Below are 20,768 nucleotides of genomic sequence, written 5' to 3' on the forward strand. Positions count from 1 at the left end.
CCAGAGGGATCTCGATGGGGCCAAGATTTTCGTGGCCGAATAATCTATAGTATGTCCTGTGGATATACAACGTTCGGCTATGGCCGACTTACTGGGCTGTAAAAGGCGAGTGTGGCGCTCATGTTCAACGCAGCGGTCGTGTACTGTGCGTGTGGTTTGACCAATGTAGGCTTTCCCACACTCACAAGGTATTTTATAAATTCCAGCCTTCCGTAATCCCAGATCATCCTTGGCTGAGCCCAGAAGAGCACGAGTCTTTGTGGGTGGCCGGAAGATTGCTTTCACACGATGTTTCTTTAAAATTCTGCCTACTTTCGATGAAATGTTCCCGACATATGGGAGAAATGCTCTGGACTTAAACACCTCCTTATCCTCTTGATCTTGTGGGTGATCACGATTTTTCCTCCTTAAAGCAGTACTGACCTGATGTGCAGAATGGGAAAGCCTACATTGGTCAAACCACACGCACAGTACACGACCGCTGCGTTGAACATGAGCGCCACACTCGCCTTTTACAGCCCAGTAAGTCGGCCATAGCCGAACATCGTATATCCACAGGATATACTATGGATTATTCGGCCACGAAAATCTTGGCCCCATCGAGATCATTCTGGGATTCAGTTGTGACGGAATCCGTCGAAATACGTTTAGCGGAAAATCTCATTAATCGTGATGGCGGCTTTTTATTGAATAAGGCCTGGGACCCGTTGATTTCTTTAATTTCAACCAAAAGAAAACTTTTTATGGCTTCCGACATGTCGAGCGACAAGTAAAATGGTTCAAATGGCTCTGAGCACTATGGGACTCAACTGCTGAGGTCATTAGTCCCCTAGAACTTAGAACTAGTTAAACCTAACTAAACTAAGGACATCACAAACATCCATGCCCGAGGCAGGATTCGAACCTGCGACCGTAGCGCGAGCGACAAGTAATTTTAAATTTAATATTGAAATTTTCCTTTTATTGTTTTGGACACATCTGTGTGCATGTTTTACTTTTTTCATGCATTCGTTGGCGCTCCATAGATGCAGTAATATTGTAGAGGGCCTTGGAATCGACAGGTGGCGCGCATGCTACGGTAACTTGCGCATGCGCGCCTGCGGCACTTTTAAGTATAAATAGAGCGACTTGCACTAGCAATCTCCAGTGTCAAACACTCGCCTGAAGGTTGGCAGCCGAAGTATCGTGGAAAGAAGTCGATGAGATCCGGCTGCAATCCCGAAATCTTATGGAATATCATGCTGTCTGTTCGTAATAAAGTATTGTGTTTCACCGTTCAATTTTTTTTATAAGTTAATGTGAATATTGCAACTCTTTAAGTCCATATTATTAGACAAAATGGTGGTATACTGTATTGCTCATTACTTCAGTATTCAATGTAATGTAGCAGTAGTGTTAGTTTACTCCAAGTTAACATCCAGAGGAGGTAATACATACAAAATATATTGTGCGTTTTCAGTAATTTGACGCCTCTTCCGCAAATTGAATACAAATGTCGTATTTAAACTACCAGCAATCCAGTTTTACTAGGTTACTTAAACGAAATTAAAAGAGCGGCGTAGTTGTTTGCTTAGCGTGTAGCTAATTGCATCAAGAGTAACTCTAGCATGAGATGGTGCAGAGCTGTGCGTACTTTGATGAGGATACTAGATGCAAACAACGCTGGAATGGGCTGCTAGAGGGGTGGAGGATTAGCTCTGATAAATGCCGCAGTAGGTAATCCCGAGAGATTAATGGGGCGACCTAGAGCTACCTGTGGGACGATGGTTGTCCCTCTGGTGCGAGAACAAGTAGGTTGGTCTTTAAGTGGATTTACGGTTAAGGATTAGTTCTTTGAGAATCGTCGCAGCTAACTGCATACTGCCTACTATTATAGATGTAGAGGCTATCACATCTCATCGCAAGGGAAATCAACGTACGTCTGCGGTCTTTTCCGATTATGTCTTATCTAAACCTTTAATTGTCCAAGTGATCCCATCAGGGAGTTAGTACATCATATGTGTACCTATGTGAAACTGGCACCAGACTCTTCAGTTTTCCCTTTGTGTTCAGAACTATTCGTTGATACCTACAGATTGTTAGTGCGTTGGAGATCCTTCCAAACAAAAGTTGTTTTTCATAGGAAAACACAGTAAGAGCAACGCAGCTGTACGTGCAGAGCTTATGTTTTATTGCCATACACCTGTTGTTGTGTTTGGTAAATTTTTGAGCACTACATTCTCGGAGCCTTTTTTCTTCATTTATATGTGCGTAATACGAGAACAAATGAGAGAGAGAGAGAGAGATAATGGGATGTGGAATGACTTTCTATACTTGTACAAATAACAAGCATTGTTTACAGTTGCTTGCAACAGAACTTTCATGGTTGAATCAAAAGCCCCTTTCTTATTTGTTGAAAGTACATGTAATAGATATTACTTTGGAGGTCTGATTTATTATTTTACAAATGTCTATATTACAAAATGAATTATGTCCGTATGTCGAAAAATAGTTAAATGTTCAAGCTGTAAACTGATTTAAACGATTGTAGAAATAAACAGGTCTATGTACTTATAAAAAATAGGAGGCCTTACTTTTGGGATTGCCCTCGTACACAGCACAACAGTTAAACTCTGAGCGCTACTTGTATTTCACAATACTTCTCGCGCCCTATGACAGTGCCAAATCGATCGAAATTGTTGTCTGAAACTACTGCTTATATGAATAAACTATTGGCAACTTTAATTCCGATGCTTTAGAGTTTTCGTAGATAACTACCTGCTGTTTGTTTGTCTTGCCACCAACAAGCCCATTTCCTGACTCAAGGTACGAGATGAAAATCTGTCCTCTCAGTCGCTAGGCGCGTGGAGCCGTTAAGATCTTGAATGGAGGTGAGTACGGTCCTCTTGGACACATCAATTCCGTATTCGCATGAGAGATGTTGGACCCCACCAAGACAAGCAACAAATATTGCGAGCAAAGTTTGATGACATAGTCAACCAGGAGACATGCGATATTTTGTAAATTTTGATATATATATATATATATATATATATATATATATATATATATATATATATATATATATATATATATGGATTGAAAACTCATGACTCAAGACCGCATACGAAATCTTCTTCATTTGGACAGATCACTACTTTCGGCTAACAACCTAGCCATGTTCAGATAACAAAACGTTCATTGTTGGTGTAGGTGTCATTACGGCTACACACCGTTAAAGTCTTTCTTGAGATGGCAACATCCATACATTATTAAAAACAAGTTTTCATCGTTCGTGGTCAGTGTAATTGAACGACGGTCATAAAATAACTGCGTTATGGTGTTACAGCTTAGTAACTGACAAAATTAATATATAGCCTACGTCATTTCGTTATACAGTTGGGGTTGCTGATAATCATAATAGCGAATGCATTTCATTTTTTAAATAACGTTTGCAGTTTCCGCTGTGCCTGTTCCCTAAGACATGCATGTATGTGAGAAAGAAAATTGCACCGCACTTTGGAACAACACAGATACTACAATATCGTACATGGTGGTAAACTTTCAAGAGACATAACACCGTTTTATCGCAAACAAGGAACACTGAAATAGGATTTCTGATTTAGAAAATTTCCGTACACAGGTAATTTTGACGGTATTACCAACTTTCTTCAGATTCACTGAAATGCTAACCATTTCCAAAACAAAGCATGTAGTATACTTCTAGGCATTTTAACACTTTTCGCACCCCGTTCTCACGGCGTTCCCATTTTAATGGCCAACGTAAACTGTTGTGGATTGAAACATTGTACAGATCGGCCAGTGTGCTTCAAATCATTCGCCACTTAATGCTGGACGACTAGAATCGAGGTGCATGTATACCACCGAGAAACATATCCTTCCTATCGAGTACAGAAGACGATTCCCTACGTCTGCACCATAGCTCACCACATTTCAATGAGCGCAGAGCTTTTCGTGGGCTCACGAAGACATGCTTTGCAATATTGCCTGTGTTGGTACACGCCGCTTTGAGGCTATGTGTGCGCCTCATACAGTACCAGGACATCCATTCCGCTTGTCGACGAGCCCCCGCCCCTGCAGAATGTTCTGGTAAGGCGTACGTTTACATGGACTGAAATATTCTTGACACGCGCACCCTGTCTCAGCTGAAAATGACTCCAGGTCAACAGAGAAGAAGATAACGGAAATTAAACAAAGAGAAAAATAGGTCCCGTGGTTTAATTGCACATTTCCAGATTCTAGGTGGACAATACGACGACATTTGAGAAATCAAATATCTGGGTGCTGTTTCGGATAGCAAGTCCAAATGCAGACGAGGTTGCAGTATATTCTGTCCACAGTAGGAGATGTTTGTCAACAAATTTTAAGATAATCTATATACATTTATCTGATAAATTGTTCTGCACAAAACAAAACAGAACCTGTCGGTGTTTGAAAGAAATGCTGGTAAAATCTACAGATTCACCGTTGCAGGAAGCGGGCAGTGGAGAATCCGTCACAACATTGAGCTCTACATCTTGTGCAATGAGCCAAACATAATGGTTGTATTGATACACAGAATCCAAATCATACAGCATGCCAGAAAACCGATGGCCAAACATGTTCCGGAAGATCTACAACGTGTACGACTACTGGGTAATGGCAGAAAAGAGCAGATGGCATACAGAATTGGAGGTGATCTCTCAAGGAAACGTATAGTCCACCGAGCCTGATGGCGGCAACTAACAGAATCATGTGGTAACACTTCTGATACGGTATCGACGCGCCTCACAATCAACCATGGATCAATAAGACTGTCCTACTCTTTTGATGGCTCGTGAAGTCCATGCTACGAAGCAGAGCCACAATCACCAAAACGAAAGAGTGTGATTCAGCTTCAAACAAAAATTTGGATCGATTTTGGCACAGTCATAGGGCGCGAGAAATATTGTGAAACACAAGTAGCGCTCAGAGTTTAACTGTTGTGCTGTGTACGAGGGTAATCCCAAAAGTAAGGCCTCCTATTTTTTTATAAAAATGGTTCAAATGGCTCTGAGTACTATGGGACTCAACTGCTGTGGTCATAAGTCCCCTAGAACTTAGAACTACTTAAACCTAACTAACCTAAGGACAGCACACAACACCCAGCCATCACGAGGCAGAGAAAATCCCTGACCCCGCCGGGAGTCGAACCCGGGAACCCGGGCGTGGGAAGCGAGAACGCTACCGATTTTTTTTTATAAGTACATAGACCTGTTTATTTCTACAATGGTTTACATCAGTTTACAGCTTGAACATTTAGCTATTTTTCGACATAATCACCATTTCTGTCGATGCATTTTTGTGGACGCTGTGGCAGTTTTAGTACGCCCATGTCATACCAGCTCGCCGCCATGCTGTTCAGAAAGTTATGAAACTCTTCTTTCACCTCGTCGTCGGATCTGAATCGCCTTCTGGCCAAATGTTCTTTTAACCTAGGGAACAGGTTATAGTCACTGGGCGCCAAGTCAGGACTATAGGGTGGGTGGGTGATTATGTTCCACTGAAACTGTTGCAGGAGAGCAACGGTTTGCCGAGCGATGTGTGGGCGAGCGTTGTCATGATGAATTTGTACGCCATGGCTCAACATTCCTCTTCTCCTGTTCTGAATTGCCCGTTTGAGTTTTCTCAGCTTCTCACAGTACCTGTCAGCGTTAATTGTGGTCCCAGCGACTCAGCTCCGACGACGAGGTGAAAGAAGAGGTTCATAACTTTCAAAATAGTATGGCGGCGAGCTGGTATGACATGGGCATACAAAAAGTGCCACGGCGTCTACAAAAATGCATCGACAGAAATGTTGGTAGCTAAATGTTCAAGCTGTAAACTGATGTAGGCCGTTGTAGAAATAAACAGGTCCATGTACTTATAAAAAAAATAGGAGACCTCTACTTTTGGGATTACCCTTGTAGAAAAGTGGACTACAGATGTTTAGCGTGTGAAAGCAGTCTAATTTAAAGAAAACTGCAATATCCATTGTTACTTCCTCCCTCATCTACTTGGAGGACATATCCACGACTGTGCTGCCATCTTGACTCGATCTTCTGATTTGCCTTGCAAGGTGATACACACAATTAAATACCTACATCTATGTATATTTACTCGATTATTCTGTAATTCAGTGGTGTGTTTGGGAAGAGGTCCAGATAAACATTTCTCTACTGTTATACTCTCAAACAGCGAGTGGGAAAAAGTGATCGATTTTCCTGTGTGAGCTCCGATTTCTCTTAATGTATTACAATGGTCACGTCTCCCTATCTACATGGTAGTTGACAAAACGTTTGGGCATTAGGAGGAGAAAACTGGTGATTTCAATTACATGAAAAAGTCTCGCCGCAACGAAAAACAAACTTTGTTTTAACGACAGCCACTCCGCTGTGCTTGTGATATCCGTCACACAGTCTTCCTTAGTTCGTGATAACACAAAACAATATATCCTTTGAATTTTTCAGTATCCTCCCAATCCCATCTGATAAGGTTGCAATGCTACACAGCACTACTGCATAACAGGACGGATAAGCGTATTGTAGACAGTTCTTTAGTAAATTATCTTTAGTACTCATGTTGAAGAACTCACACTTTTTATTGTTGAGGATTGATTGCCGATTTTCGCAAAATGCGGTTATCTGGTGTAAATCTTCGGATACTTTTACTGGACATTAAAAGACTACATCATCTGCGGACTATTTAAAATAGCTCGTCTAATGTCTCATCATGATCCTCAATTCAAGAATTAGGGCTTAGTTTTATTTTGCATTTTAGAGTATCCATCGGGGGACTGATGTCCTCAGATGTTAAGTCCCGTAGTGCTCCGAGCCATTTGAACCAATATCCATCGGTTCCTCAGTCTTCCTTGACTTCTTATTCAAAATGGCTTAAATCTTATCTGGAGTCGTAATCTTTCTCCGTTCATTCTTTCCAGTTATTTATTCCAGTTTCATTGATAAGGGTATTAAATATACTATTTTATTCCAAAACATCCAAATTTCTAAATCGAGCTGCTCTTATGCATCCATCTACTGCTCTTAGATATCTCATCTCTGTTGCTAGTATGAGAATGTCTTTGCATTTACTTATAACCCACAACTCACTTCCGTAAAGAAGCATTGAGACAGCAATTTGAGCCTTGTTTCTTCCCGCGTATTACTTTCGGGTATCTTTTTATTTTACACACACACACACACACACAGGTGCGCACGCGCGCAACACAACACACATACACAAAAAATATACATTCTCAAACTTTTCTAACTTCGCTTGTGTGTTTTCGTCGCATTCACAAGTGACGTCGCAACTTGAATACCTAAAGTGTTTGAGCTGTTGTATTATCCTATTATTAACGACAGAAATGTGTTCGTTCAACCTGTTTTCCGTTAAAAACCCATAATATTGCCTTATTTTCTCAAATTCCTCTGTGTAGGTCACCTTCATTCTCCGGCAGCAGTATGGCGTCGTCTGCATGTAAAAGGAAATTCAAGCGAGCAGTTGTTCATTTTCATTGTTCCGTTAAAAATCTTCTTCCATTTCCGAATTTCTTCATCTCAATACAATTTAAAAAGTGGCGGGAACTCTGCCACCTGCAGTGGGCGGTAGCCGCGAGGTCAAGGCGCCTTGCCACGGTTCGCGCGGCTCCCTCCGTCGGATGTTCGAGTCCTCCCTTGGGCATGCATGTGTGTGTTGTCCTTAGCGTAAGTTAGTTTAAGTTGGATTAAGTCGTGTATAAGCCTAGGGCCGATGACCTCAGCTGTTTGGTCTCATAGAAACATACCACAAATTTCCAAAAATCTCTGCCACCCTTCTTTATCTCCTTTGTTTATGGCTATGGGCTGTGTTAGAGTACCATTTATACCTAAACTGACAGTTGTGTGTTTGTACATACTCTTTAAACGTTTATTAGATGTCGTGGGTACCCCTTTTACCCTATTATTCTCCAGCATTTCTCTATACCAACAATTTCGAAAGCCTTAGAGAAATCAATATGTATCAAATGGGTTCCCCATTACATTCTGTCTTTCTTTATTTGTTTAATTATACTTTTCCCATGTCTTGTCGATCTGCCCCTCCGAACCCCCATTTCTTCTTCGCCTAATAAACTCTCAGCCATAACCTTCAATCTCTTCTTTGCTATTCTTACGTAAACTTAGTGTGCGGAGTCTAGTAAGCTAATTCTCCTACACTTTTCGCAGTTACTAAAGTTTCCTTTTCTGAATAGTGATATTATATTTGCTTGTGACTATGAATCTGAAACTGCTCTATTTCTCCAGAAAATCTTAAACAAATGTAGGATTCTCTTATATCGTACACTCTCTCCTTGTTTTTGCAGTTCAGTTTTATGCTATTCCTACCAGTACCTTTTGTATTCTCTATAGAGTTAAGGCCTTCTCTTAGCTCATCTACACATAAGTCATCTACACGTGCGATTTGAATGTCATCCTCTTTACTCGCTGTGGACCACATTTCTTTACACCACAAATTCTTTTAATGTTCTATCCCTTTTACTCGTTGGTTATTACTTATTTGAGCAACTTATTTTTCTTTCTGAACATTTTCACTGTTTGATAACCTATTACATGCCTTCTCTGAATATGGCCTTGTATTAGGCTTATAAACCTGTTCCAAGATTCTTGATGTACCCATTTTACTCAGGAACATGCTGAACTCCCCTCTTATTCATATATATAATGATTCTCCTCCATTGGTTCATTGAGATAATTAAGATAAGCCTCTTGTGTTTTTATAACGTTATCTAATTACAAGATCCAAATTTTAACGCTTTCTACATTCTATACTTTTCTCTTGTTCCTGTGGCCTCTTTAGCAGCTTTCTTAACTGCATTTCCTTTATGTTTCCAGTCTTTCTCTATTTCTTCCGATTGTTCTTCTTGCTCAGTTTATTGATTAAGAATCCCCTTACAGAGACCACGTATGCTACGTTCATTTAGTCGATATACTGCGTAGTTTCCCTCTTTCATCTTTCCTTTTGTCAACATTTTGCTCTTTCTCCGTTTTTTGTGTATATCTTTTTGAGATAGGAAATGGTTAGGACGTATGCACTAACTTCTGTGTACTCTTTTCTTCCTCACCTTGACTTCCTATTATTCGTTTACGATAATTCAGTCATTAGTGTGTCGATCTGACCATTTGTATTCATGGATATCTTTTTAGCTATCTTAAATTATTAAAAAAACTGAATTTCTAAGCAATCTTTCATTGTTATTAATGACTGGTTTCGCCCATCGTTCTTGCAGTCCTTGGGTTAGATTTATTTCTTGTCAATGCGTTTAAAGAACCTGTCAGTATTATTAGATGTTTGTTGTTATATTTTTCCATAACTGATTGCAATTTGGCATAGAAATCCATCGGCACTTCATTCCTTCCCTCACTCGGATAGAACATGCCATACCCTCTGTGCACTCTTTTGTCCTTCACCTTGCCTTGCTGTTTTCTAGCTAATCATATGTATTTATGGTAGTGTCTTCTGTTATCTTCGGTGTAATAAAAATATGATATTTCTTAGCAATCTTCCGTTGATACTTACATTTTCTCCCACCGTTCCTACAATCTTTGTGTTAGGTTTGTTTCCCAGCCATGCGTTTAAATTCCTGCCAGTAATATTAGAAGTTTATTGTTATACGGGCCCAAAACTAATTGCAGTTTGGCTTAGAAATCCATAGCCTCCTCTTTCTTTTCCTCCTCAGGAGAGAACATGCAAAGAGGTTGCCATTTACGTACATAAGAGATTGTAAAACGGAGTTATACGATGTAGTTATGTAAATGGAAGTTTTAAAATTTTAACCGTCAAAGAAGAGAGACAAAACTTGACTGTCATTGAAGTTTACATACCTGAGATTATCTTTTAAAGCCGGCCGCGGTGGTCTAGCGGTTCTGGCGCTGCAGTCCGGAACCGCGGGACTGCTACGGTCGCAGGTTCGAATCCTGCCTCGGGCATGGGTGTGTGTGATGTCCTTAGGTTAGTTAGGTTTAAGTAGTTCTAAGTTCTAGGGGACTTATGACCTAAGATGTTGAGTCCCATAGTGCTCAGAGCCATTTGAACCATTATCTTTTAAAGATATATAGATTAATAAACTGCAGAGGCCCAGTCGAACTTACTTGGGGAGCCACAGATATAACTCTGGTTTCAGTTCCCGGTAATTACTATGAACTCTGACCTTTCCGATAGGAAACTATAATCTAGTCGTACAGATGAGATGATGTTCTACAGGGACGCAATTTGATTAGACGCTGGTTTTGAAGACAGGGGTTAAAAGCCTTCTGGAAATCTAGAAATTTGGAATTAACATAAAATCCCCTATGTCTTGTGAAAGAAGTGCCAGTTGAGTTAAAAAAAAACATTTACTGAGTCCTCGGTGTTTATGTGTCAAGAGATAGTTTTCTTCGAGGTAGTTCATAGCGTTGCTGTGCGGTATGTGTTCCAGTATCCTCGTAGAAAGAAGAAGGTTACATAATTAAAGCTCCAGATCCAAAACGCTTTAATAAGAGACCACTCCTCGCAATAACGTCATATTTGAACAGCATACTGTTGCCACAGACGGAAAAGTCATGTCACACAAACACACCGCTGTTGTTCATTTTGCGTCTGAGATGCCTAGTGCACCTGTCTCGATGATGGATCGCGCGCTGTTGGCAAAGCTAAGAACGGTGACTGCCCGCTAGTAGCCCTGCAGAGGTTCCGACGTTCAAGTGTATGTAAAAAGCCATTGGTCCTATGTCTGCTAAGGGTCTCGTGAAAATGGTAACTGAATTCGATGAGATTGTTTCTTTAGAAGCGCATTGTGGCAGGAGGAGGAAAGCACTTGTCGAAGATGTGGCCACAGTTTTGTAGGAGGCGTCGAGCAATGATATACAAACATGCAAGACACTGGGAATCACCCGAATCGGGACTTGCTTGTCACCACGATGCATGAAATCCTATCAAACATACTACACACCTGGAAATGGAAAAAAGAACACATTGACACCGGTGTGTCAGACCCACCATACTTGCTCCGGACGCTGCGACAGGGCTGTACAAGCAATGATCACACGCACGGCACAGCGGACACACCAGGAACCGCGGTGTTGGCCGTCGAATGGCGCTAGCTGCGCAGCATTTGTGCACCGCCGCCGTCAGTGTCAGCCAGTTTGCCGTGGCATACGGAGCTCCATCGCAGTCTTTAACACTGGTAGCATGCCGCGACAGCGTGGACGTGAACCGTATGTGCAGTTGACGGACTTTGAGCGAGGGCGTATAGTGGGCATGCGGGAGGCCGGGTGGACGTACCGCCGAATTGCTCAACACGTGGGGCGTGAGGTCTCCACAGTACATCGATGTTGTCGCCATTGGTCGGCGGAAGGTGCACGTGCCCGTCGACCTGGGACCGGACCGCAGCGACGCACGGATGCATGCCAAGACCGTAGGATCCTACGCAGTGCCGTAGGGGACCGCACCGCCACTTCCCAGCAAATTAGGGACACTGTTGCTCCTGGGGTATCGGCGACGACCATTCGCAACCGTCTCCATGAAGCTGGGCTACGGTCCCGCACACCGTTAGGCCGTCTTCCGCTCACGCCCCAACATCGTGCAGCCCGCCTCCAGTGGTGTCGCGACAGGCGTGAATGGAGGGACGAATGGAGACGTGTCGTCTTCAGCGATGAGAGTCGCTTCTGCCTTGGTGCCAATGATGGTCGTATGCGTGTTTGGCGCCGTGCAGGTGAGCGCCACAATCAGGACTGCATACGACCGAGGCACACAGGGCCAACACCCGGCATCATGGTGTGGGGAGCGATCTCCTACACTGGCCGTACACCACTGGTGATCATCGAGGGGACACTGAATAGTGCACGGTACATCCAAACCGTCATCGAACCCATCGTTCTACCATTCCTAGACCGGCAAGGGAACTTGCTGTTCCAACAGGACAATGCACGTCCGCATGTATCCCGTGCCACCCAACGTGCTCTAGAAGGTGTAAGTCAACTACCCTGGCCAGCAAGATCTCCGGATCTGTCCCCCATTGAGCATGTTTGGGACTGGATGAAGCGTCGTCTCACGCGGTCTGCACGTCCAGCACGAACGCTGGTCCAACTGAGGCGCCAGGTGGAAATGGCATGGCAAGCCGTTCCACAGGACTACATCCAGCATATCTACGATCGTCTCCATTGGAGAATAGCAGCCTGCATTGCTGCGAAAGGTGGATATACACTGTACTATTGCCGACATTGTGCATGCTCTGTTGCCTGTGTCTATGTGCCTGTGGTTCTGTCAGTGTGATCATGTGATGTATCTGACCCCAGGAATGTGTCAATAAAGTTTCCCCTTCCTGGGACAATGAATTCACGGTGTTCTTATTTCAATTTCCAGGAGTGTATATTGCTATCCGTACCCATATTCAGGAGTTGCTTCCTGTTCACGTTCCAACAAGATAAACTTTCGCTCAGGAATTTCTTGTACTCGTGTAAGTGGACAATGAATGGCTGTGACACATTCTGTGGGCAGAGGAAGCCCATCTCTACCTCCAAGGACATGTCAATATGCAGAACTGTAGAACATTGGCAGTGTGAAATTCGCATGCACATCAGTCTGTTGCACTTCGTACTGCAAAGATTACCGTGTGGTACGGGTGGACGGCATCGTTTATCGTAGGACCGTGTTTTTCGAGGAGGTGAGCCCTGCAGGTCCTCCTACAGGTGCCATCACTGGTAAACGCTAAGAGAGTATTTGGCGCACCAACGTCATTTCAACCCTTCAACATTGTATGGGCAGGAACACTTTTATGTAACAAGCCGCTCCTTCGCACATTGCACAGCCACGGAAGCGGCTGCTGCAGAGCCATTTTGGAAGTGCCAGAATTATCAGCTGTCATTTCCCTATAGCTTGGCCATCCAGATCACTTGACCTCAATCCGTGTGTTTCTGGCTGTGGGGTTATATGAAGGGTGTTGTGGTCAGTGCTCCAATTACGAACGTAGCTAAACTGAAGGCACTCCATTGCGCAACGCATTCTGAATGTGACTTCCGAGACACCCTGATCTGTTGTGGAACATGATGTTTCTTCATTTCAAATTACGCCAGGAAACGGTGGATAGCATGTTGAACACGTCTTACGGCCGCCTCACGACAACTGGAAACCGATATCATTTTGCTTTTTACGAGATTTTTGGCCCATGACAATTGAAAACAGCTGTCATTCCGCTTTTTATGCGGGTTTTGGCCTCATGACAATTAAAAATATTTTTCCCATCCCATGTGGTACGACCTTGCAGTGGTGGTTGGTGTCACCTAAATAACAGTGCCACAACTGTTAACTGCCGAACTTGTCCAGTCATGTACAGTGGACAGTATTGATGATACGTGCAACCATACCCAAATCGTCATATTGCGATTTATCTGTGATTTGTAGCCGACCCCGGTTACAGCGCCATCTACAGGGTGATTTTTTTCCACTGTGTACAAACTCTAGGATCGATCGATGAGAAGACACGGAACGAAAAACATAAACTTATGTCCGAAAATGCATGAATTCCATTCTAGAGACCATTTATTCAATCATACATTCTTACAGAGACTGCGGTCTAATATGCTCTGTACCATGCAGTCACAGTTACAGTATGCATGGTTTCCTCCCAGAGGATGGTACTGTTCCTCATACGTCGAACCGTAGATCCCTCTCCTGCAATAGTAATTGGTGAAGTTGTGTCCGATTCACTTCTGTTGCTGATTCACCTTGTAGTGGACGTGATATAGCGTTGCAAATAATGCTACCGTATCCGAATGTAGAGCTCGCCGACATAGTGATTACTTAACGCACAGACAAATGGCAACAAGCGGCGGGCAGCATGGTTGTATCAGGAGACAACAATCACAGCATTCAGTACTTGCAAAAGTGTTTCGACGTTTGTCTGAGACAGGGTACTTTTCAGGAAGCAGGAAAGTATGAAGGACGTAACCGAAATGATTGGACACCAGACTTGGCGGAAAATGTAAAACTATGGATGGTAAGGGGCTCCGGAAAGGCTCAAAATCATGAAAAGTTCAATTTTTACTTTTTTGCGTTTTCTGAATCTGCAGACTATTACCTTTTAATAGATATATAATTTATTCAATTCCGAAGACTACAACTATTTTTAATTTTTTTTTTGAAATGTGTTCTACATGGGCGTGACCCACTGTGCCGCTGTTAAACTGCTGTCAAATGGTGTTATTATTAACGTCCGTGCTGGCCCATGGTGGCCGAGCGGTTCTGGCGCTACAGTCTGGAACCGCGCGACCGCTACGGTCGCAGGTTCGAATCCTGCCTCGGGCATGGATGTGTGTGTTGTCCTTAGGTTAGTTAGGTTTAAGTAGTTCTAAGTTCTAGGGGACTTATGACCTCAGCAGTTGAGTCCCATAGTGCTCAGAGCCAGCCAGCCATTAACGTCCGTGTTCATCAGGTACATTTTAGTGATGTGAGATAAAGTATGTGTTGTGGCTAACCTGTGATGGTTCAATATATATCGCTGGTGTGATTGTCGATTGTTTTATGTTTATTTACTCTGTCGTTCTCTCGAAAATATTCGTAATTAATTCTGTTTCTTGAGTCTCTGTTTTTTTGAAGTATAATAATGAGTAAAAGTAAAGTTATTAGAAATCCTCTGAAGGCTTTTAAGAAAAGGAGAAATGTTGGAAAGCCAAAGGTATGTGTTATTACTGTAAACAATAAAGACGATAACCAAGTGAGTGAACCTAACTTCTCAAGTACACCTGCCCATAGCAGTCAAAGTGGGAAAGAAAATACTTCACAGAAGAAGCTTGGTTCAATGAGTGAAAACTATGAATGTTTTATCGGCGAATCGGATGTGAATGAAATATTTGATATGTCGGTTCTCAAAAAGTGTATTCACGGAAAAACTCAAAACCCCAATGAAAGTGTAAATAGTGTTATATGGTCGAGAATCCCCAAGACTGTATTTGTTGGAATAGAAACACTTCACTTTGGTGTGTATGATGCTGTTGCGACTTTCAATGATGGCAACATTGTAAGGTGCAAGGTATTTAGAAATATGGGAATGAAGATAGGTTCTAACATGGTACGAGCGATGCTTGCTTTAGACAAGAAACGCCTTCCGGCTGGAGACAGGGCTGTAAAGAGTCTAGAAATACAAGCAAGAGTAAACAGGAGGAGGAACAAGAGGAAGCTGGAGGAGGAGTTTGCAGAGGATGAAGATAATCCATCCTATGGACCTGGAATGCACTAAAAGTTAATCCAATCTTTGTCGCTCGATTCCCAAAACTTTTATTTTCTCATACTAATTACATGTTTTCTAAGGATCTTCCAAACATATTTGTTTCAAACTTTCAGTAAATGTTACACAGTACCTTCTGCATAATTTAACACAGCCTTTTTCCAAAAAACTGTATATTTTTGAATATATAAATAAAAATTGCAAAAAAAATGTTGTGAATTTTCATTACAATTGAAAAAAAATCATCTTTAATAACTGAACTAAAATTTTGTAAAATCCCTGTGTTAAGTTTTAGCCCATATTCCAATAAATAATCTGTAAAAAGTTCAACTTCCTACCTCAAATACTTTGTGAGGAAAGATGTAATTTATAAGCGTTATTTTAACATTGCAAGTATAGGGCGTTCCGGAGCCCCTTAACGCCGTGTCAGTAACAGGTAGTTGGCCCGTCAGTACAGGGTAAAACAGACGATGGCGTGGAACATTCTCTATGACAATTGTCACTATCCTCATCACACACAGCGTGTGCAGGGATTACGAGCGACGGAGTTTCACATCGGGAGCAATTTTGTCACTGATTTCTTTACCAGGCAACCACGATTCCTATTCTTGAGTACTGCTCGAGCGTTTGGGATCCCTATCAGGTCGGATTGAGGGAGGACATAGAAGCAATTTAGAGGCGGGCTGCTAGATTTGTTACTAGTAGGTTTGATCATCACGCGAGTGTTACGGAAATGCTTCAGGAACTCTGGTGGGAGTCTCTAGAGGAAAGGAGGCGTTCTTTTCGTGAATCGGTACTGAGGAAATTTAGAGAACCAGGATTCAAGGCTGACTGCAGTACAATTTCACTGTCGCCAACTTACATTTCGTGGAAAAACCACAAAGATAAGAGAGATTAGGGCTCGTACAGAGGCATATAGGCAGTCATAACAGTCATCTATGGGATAGTAAGCAGAACCCCCACAGTACTGTGACAGCGAATCATCACCACCGGTGTAGCCGAAATGTGTGGACCGGGATAACTGGCGACCTATTTTGGGACCAATCTTCGTCCCACGTCGCCTAACAGGCCGGAACTATAGGCATGACTTGCAGATAACTTTGCCTCCCACGCTGGAAGAAGTGCCATTGATGATTCGGAGGGTTATGTGGCAACTACATGATGATGCTCCAGCCAACATCACCATCACATCAGTCGTGTCTTCCCTAGTCAATATCTCAACAGTATCGTGTACGGAAAGCCCATTCCAGATGTGGAGACACTGGAGTAGCGTATTCATGCTGCCTTTGACACTGTTCGGATGCAGCCTGGCCGATGTGAACGTGTGACACATACCTGGCTACGGTGCGTACACGCTTGTTTTGAGGCACTTAGAAACCATTTTCAGCACATACCGCAATTGTGGCTGCATGGCACAGCACGTATTACACCGCAGTCTATGTAACAATGTATGATTGAATAAATGGTCTCTAGCATGGAAACCATGTAGTTCTGAGCATAAGTTCATCAAACATTTTTTTGCTCCGTATCCTCTCATCGCTCAATCCCTAGAGTTTGTACATGTTGGAAAAAATCACCCTGTACAGGTAATTATTTTTTCATGACATTCCCCCCTGTGTCATGTCATATAATCCTGATCGAATCTGATGTCATCCTGCACGGTGGTTCTCTTTCTACAGCGTTTTGAAACTGGGTCTCAAATTATGGACACCCAATACATGCCACCTGTATTTTTCTTGCCGGTCAATATAGCCGTGCGGTTCTAGGCGCTTCAGTCTGGAACCGCGTGACCGCTACGGTAGCAGGTTCGAATCCTGCCTCGGGCATGGATGTGTGTGATGTCCTTAGGTTAGTTAGGTTTAATAAGTTCTACGTTATAGGGGACTGATGACCACAGATGTTAAGTCCCATAGTGCTCAGAGCCATTTGAACCATTTTTTATTTTTTTTTTTTATTTTTCTTGTTTGTGTATGCGTGCAGTCCTCTTGTTCGTTTTGATAAGAATTGTTGCATGTTCGCAGCTGAGGTGGTGGTGCCGGTGCCCGAGAGCTCTGCCTGCCGGGGGAATCCCCCGATTGTGTCGCAGCTGCTGCTGCCTCTGCTGCTGTGCGGCGCGCTGCTATGACGTCACTGGCCGTGATGCCCGCCAGCTGCGCCCACCGAGCCAAGACAGCCACACCGACAGCTCCTCAGGCTTCTGACGGCGACCGTGTCGAGCCAATCAGCAGCCCTCACGACTAGTCGGAGGGGAGAGAAAGAGGGAACAACAGGGAAGAAGTGTGCTTGCTTTTTTGGAGTCACCCTCGCTGTTGACCAAGTCGTTTCTAAATGTTTCCCGCTTGAATGACTTTTCATATGGTTGTCTTCTGTCTTTTGCTCAGTTTACGAGTTCAGTAGGAAATTCTGATCGAAAGTGGAAAAAAGACGGCTAAATGCAACACTTTGGAAATTATTGTGTTATTTATTTCTTCTCTTGCTATGATATCGCACTTTGGCTGGCGGCAAAACACCTTTACTCTTTCATATTATTACACATATTCTGGACTTGATTACAACTACAATTACTCTACAAAATTTCTGCAGATCTCTCCTCAGGTACACCATTTTATGACCAGCGGTATGTAACAGAAGCCAGTGGCTACGCACAACATTGCTCAATGCTAGGAACACACAGATTCTGTCAATAAATTATTGTAAATAATTTCATAGATTTACTTATACATTGTACAGCTTGAAAAGTCTAAAAGCAGCTAAAATAAGGCGTTGTTCATTTGTCAATTTCAACGTAAAAATGCAGGACTGGACAGTTACATCTAATTACTGCAGGGCATACTTTATCAGCAGCAAGAACAATCTGCAAGTCATAAACGGTGCACAGAATACGCCCTGACAAAAATATTTATACTGAATTACTTTTTCAAAATTTACGAATATAAGACTTACAGCTCCGTAAAATATAAACCATTTCAGGACAATTTTTAAAATGAGGCTGTAACATTAATTACAGACTAATGTAAATTACTCTCCTAAAAGTAAACTGCGCTTGAAAGAGAAGTCAAGTTCACTAACACCAAAGAGCACTTGGAGATATATAATTGTTTCTTGCTCGTTATTCCGTGCCAGAGATGAAACTCTTTAATTTATTAAGAACACGTAATCACCAGCAATAATTGATTCAACACCATTACACTGGCATAAACGCTTCACCCAGTGGATCAGCATTACCGTTGACTGATACCTGGTGTTCTCAGCATATGGGCTCTTCCAGCTAAACTTTGGTGCGTATTTTAAAAAGTAGAAATAAAGCGGAAAGATTACTAACTGCACCCCACTGTTAGCTATTTGGTATACAGATCTGGAAACCAAACATTTACTGAAGCCCTCATATTTAAAAAAGATGCAGCTATAATTATTTTAATGTTTCACACAGTAAGATATTTTAGTTAATGGAAGTGTGGGGAAGTGAAACAGAGAGTTACAGTTTTAATGTCGAAGCATATTTTTATCTTCTGAAGCGTTGTAACACATGAATAAAAGTACGACTTATTTGTCTGTGTCGCCGCTGCTGTCTTCGTTGTAGTCCAGTTTATGGAATAATAGGGATGAAGAGTTTCTATGTCACACTCTATTCTCATCGTATACTTCAATCTCTACATAAATCTTCGTGTTGTATTATCAGTGTCTACTCAATAGTTGATCCATATCTCCTTTAACTGTTTTTTCTTGCACCATTCCAACTCGCTTGTTTACTTGTGCCATTCTTAGAATGATCAAAGCATTTTGTGTCGACCCAATATACACCCCAAAATTCCACTTTGCGAGAAAATTCGAGTTTGCTCTTATATCAATTACAGATATTGGAATATTTTCCGTGTGTCCTTTGCATCGAACAGGTTTGAAAGCTTGAAGAGTGTCAATAATGATTTGCTCCGAGTCATTGCCGTGTCGTCGCTGATACTACTATTAGTATGAGTCATTAATGGCCAATGCTGAAGGGTGTTTTAAGTGTAAGTCAGAATCCACATACTTGTGAAATAACTCTTGAAAAGGTGTGTGCTTTACAAGTGGCAGATTAAGAAATGCTCGTCCAAGAGTCGTGCTGACTACTGATATACTATATGTGTTACATGTGCTGGAAGTCGAGGCAGCTTAGAGCACACTTGTGAATGTATCCATTTTTAACCATCTCCGTTAACATATTTTATAAAGGAAATCATTCTTGAATTTACAATTGCTACTGAAAGAATTGTTATTTTACAGTATATGTGATATTAGGATGTATTATACATATTCTATGTCATTTATTCTTTAATAATTGGTAAACCAAAGCTATTGCTACACTTGTCATATTGATAATTATTTCACGTTTCTGTAAACCCACATTTTATATACAAGTTTCAATTCTGTCATCGATGTATGGATGCTCTAACATGTATGTCAAGACTTTCAGTAAAAACAGTCTTCCTGTGTAGTTAGAGATTTCTAATAGAAAATATAAATTTGCTTCGTCAGGGTAAGGTGATTGTTTTGATAAAAAAATTCATCTTGATGTTACATATAATATGTAGCAGCACAAAAATTTGTGTCATATTTCCACTAGCAACATTAGCTTGGGACTAACACAAAGTGTCAAATGGTATGACTTTAATTCTTATAGTTGGCTTAAAAAATAACAAAACATTCATGCAAAATATCCAAATGAAGCGCTATTTTCATATATGCTGAAACTGGGATACCCACAAAAAATGCTTCCGTTGGTTCTAAGAAAGCCAAAATCAGGTATTTTTTTAAAGAATTATATTTTTGTCCGCCTAATTGGTGTAACGATGACTGAATCTTTTCTAACATCTAAGTGGGTCGTTCGTATTGAAATGCAACGAATATCGGCCTACTTCTTCTCGTCTTACGACGCAGATTTAGTCCACGCTACCTCGCCTGATCCGCAAATTTTGTAAATTATAATTCATACATTGTGGGCCTTATGATAGCTCTCACAGTGTAAAGAGACCAATGCAAAGTACCCTATTAAATTTTCATTTTTGAGTCTGCATTTACTGCTAGGGAAAAATTTTCGATGAACAAGTTACTAATAAACGTGATGTGTCATAAATAAAATTCGTAAATGAATGTATTTGTTGCAGTCCCGTGAAGATAAAACTGGACACAATTGTGGCACAAACTATTGTGATGTACAAGTTGTAGATAATTATGTTTTTGAATCGTCTCTGTGTGTAAAACTGTGAATGAAATAATGAAAATAAACGTGTTGTTGAAACAAAATTATAATATAATCGAATACTATATTTATTGACCTCTGCTTGTTTGAAATACTATCACAACACATTTCGGTAGTACTCGGAAGAAATATTTTCCCCATAAAAATACGGTACATCTTAACGAAGAGAAGAAAAAAATCGTCTGTAACTTCAAGTTTTCGTATAACAGGCGATATTGCAATAACTGGCACACACAGATCACAGATCACAAAGATTTTGGAGGTTCCTTTCATAAAAAGAAAGAATAGCTGTTCTTA

The 20,768-nt window shown here is 41.6% G+C and overlaps 1 protein-coding gene across 1 annotated transcript in view; it reads left to right on the plus strand.

Annotated features, from left to right (window-relative positions):
• Positions 1-20,492, plus strand: part of LOC126195287 (uncharacterized) — a 710,394-nt gene extending 689,902 nt beyond the window's left edge. Inside the window, exon 6 of the mRNA XM_049933835.1 lies at positions 17,257-20,492. Within this exon, the coding sequence (XP_049789792.1) occupies positions 17,257-17,360 (104 nt within the window). The 3' untranslated portion in view covers positions 17,361-20,492. The remainder of the gene's footprint in view (positions 1-17,256) is intronic.
• The last annotated feature ends 276 nt before the right edge of the window (positions 20,493-20,768 follow it).

This window comes from Schistocerca nitens, chromosome 7, assembly GCF_023898315.1.
Source record: "Schistocerca nitens isolate TAMUIC-IGC-003100 chromosome 7, iqSchNite1.1, whole genome shotgun sequence".
Lineage (NCBI taxonomy): Eukaryota > Metazoa > Arthropoda > Insecta > Orthoptera > Acrididae > Schistocerca > Schistocerca nitens.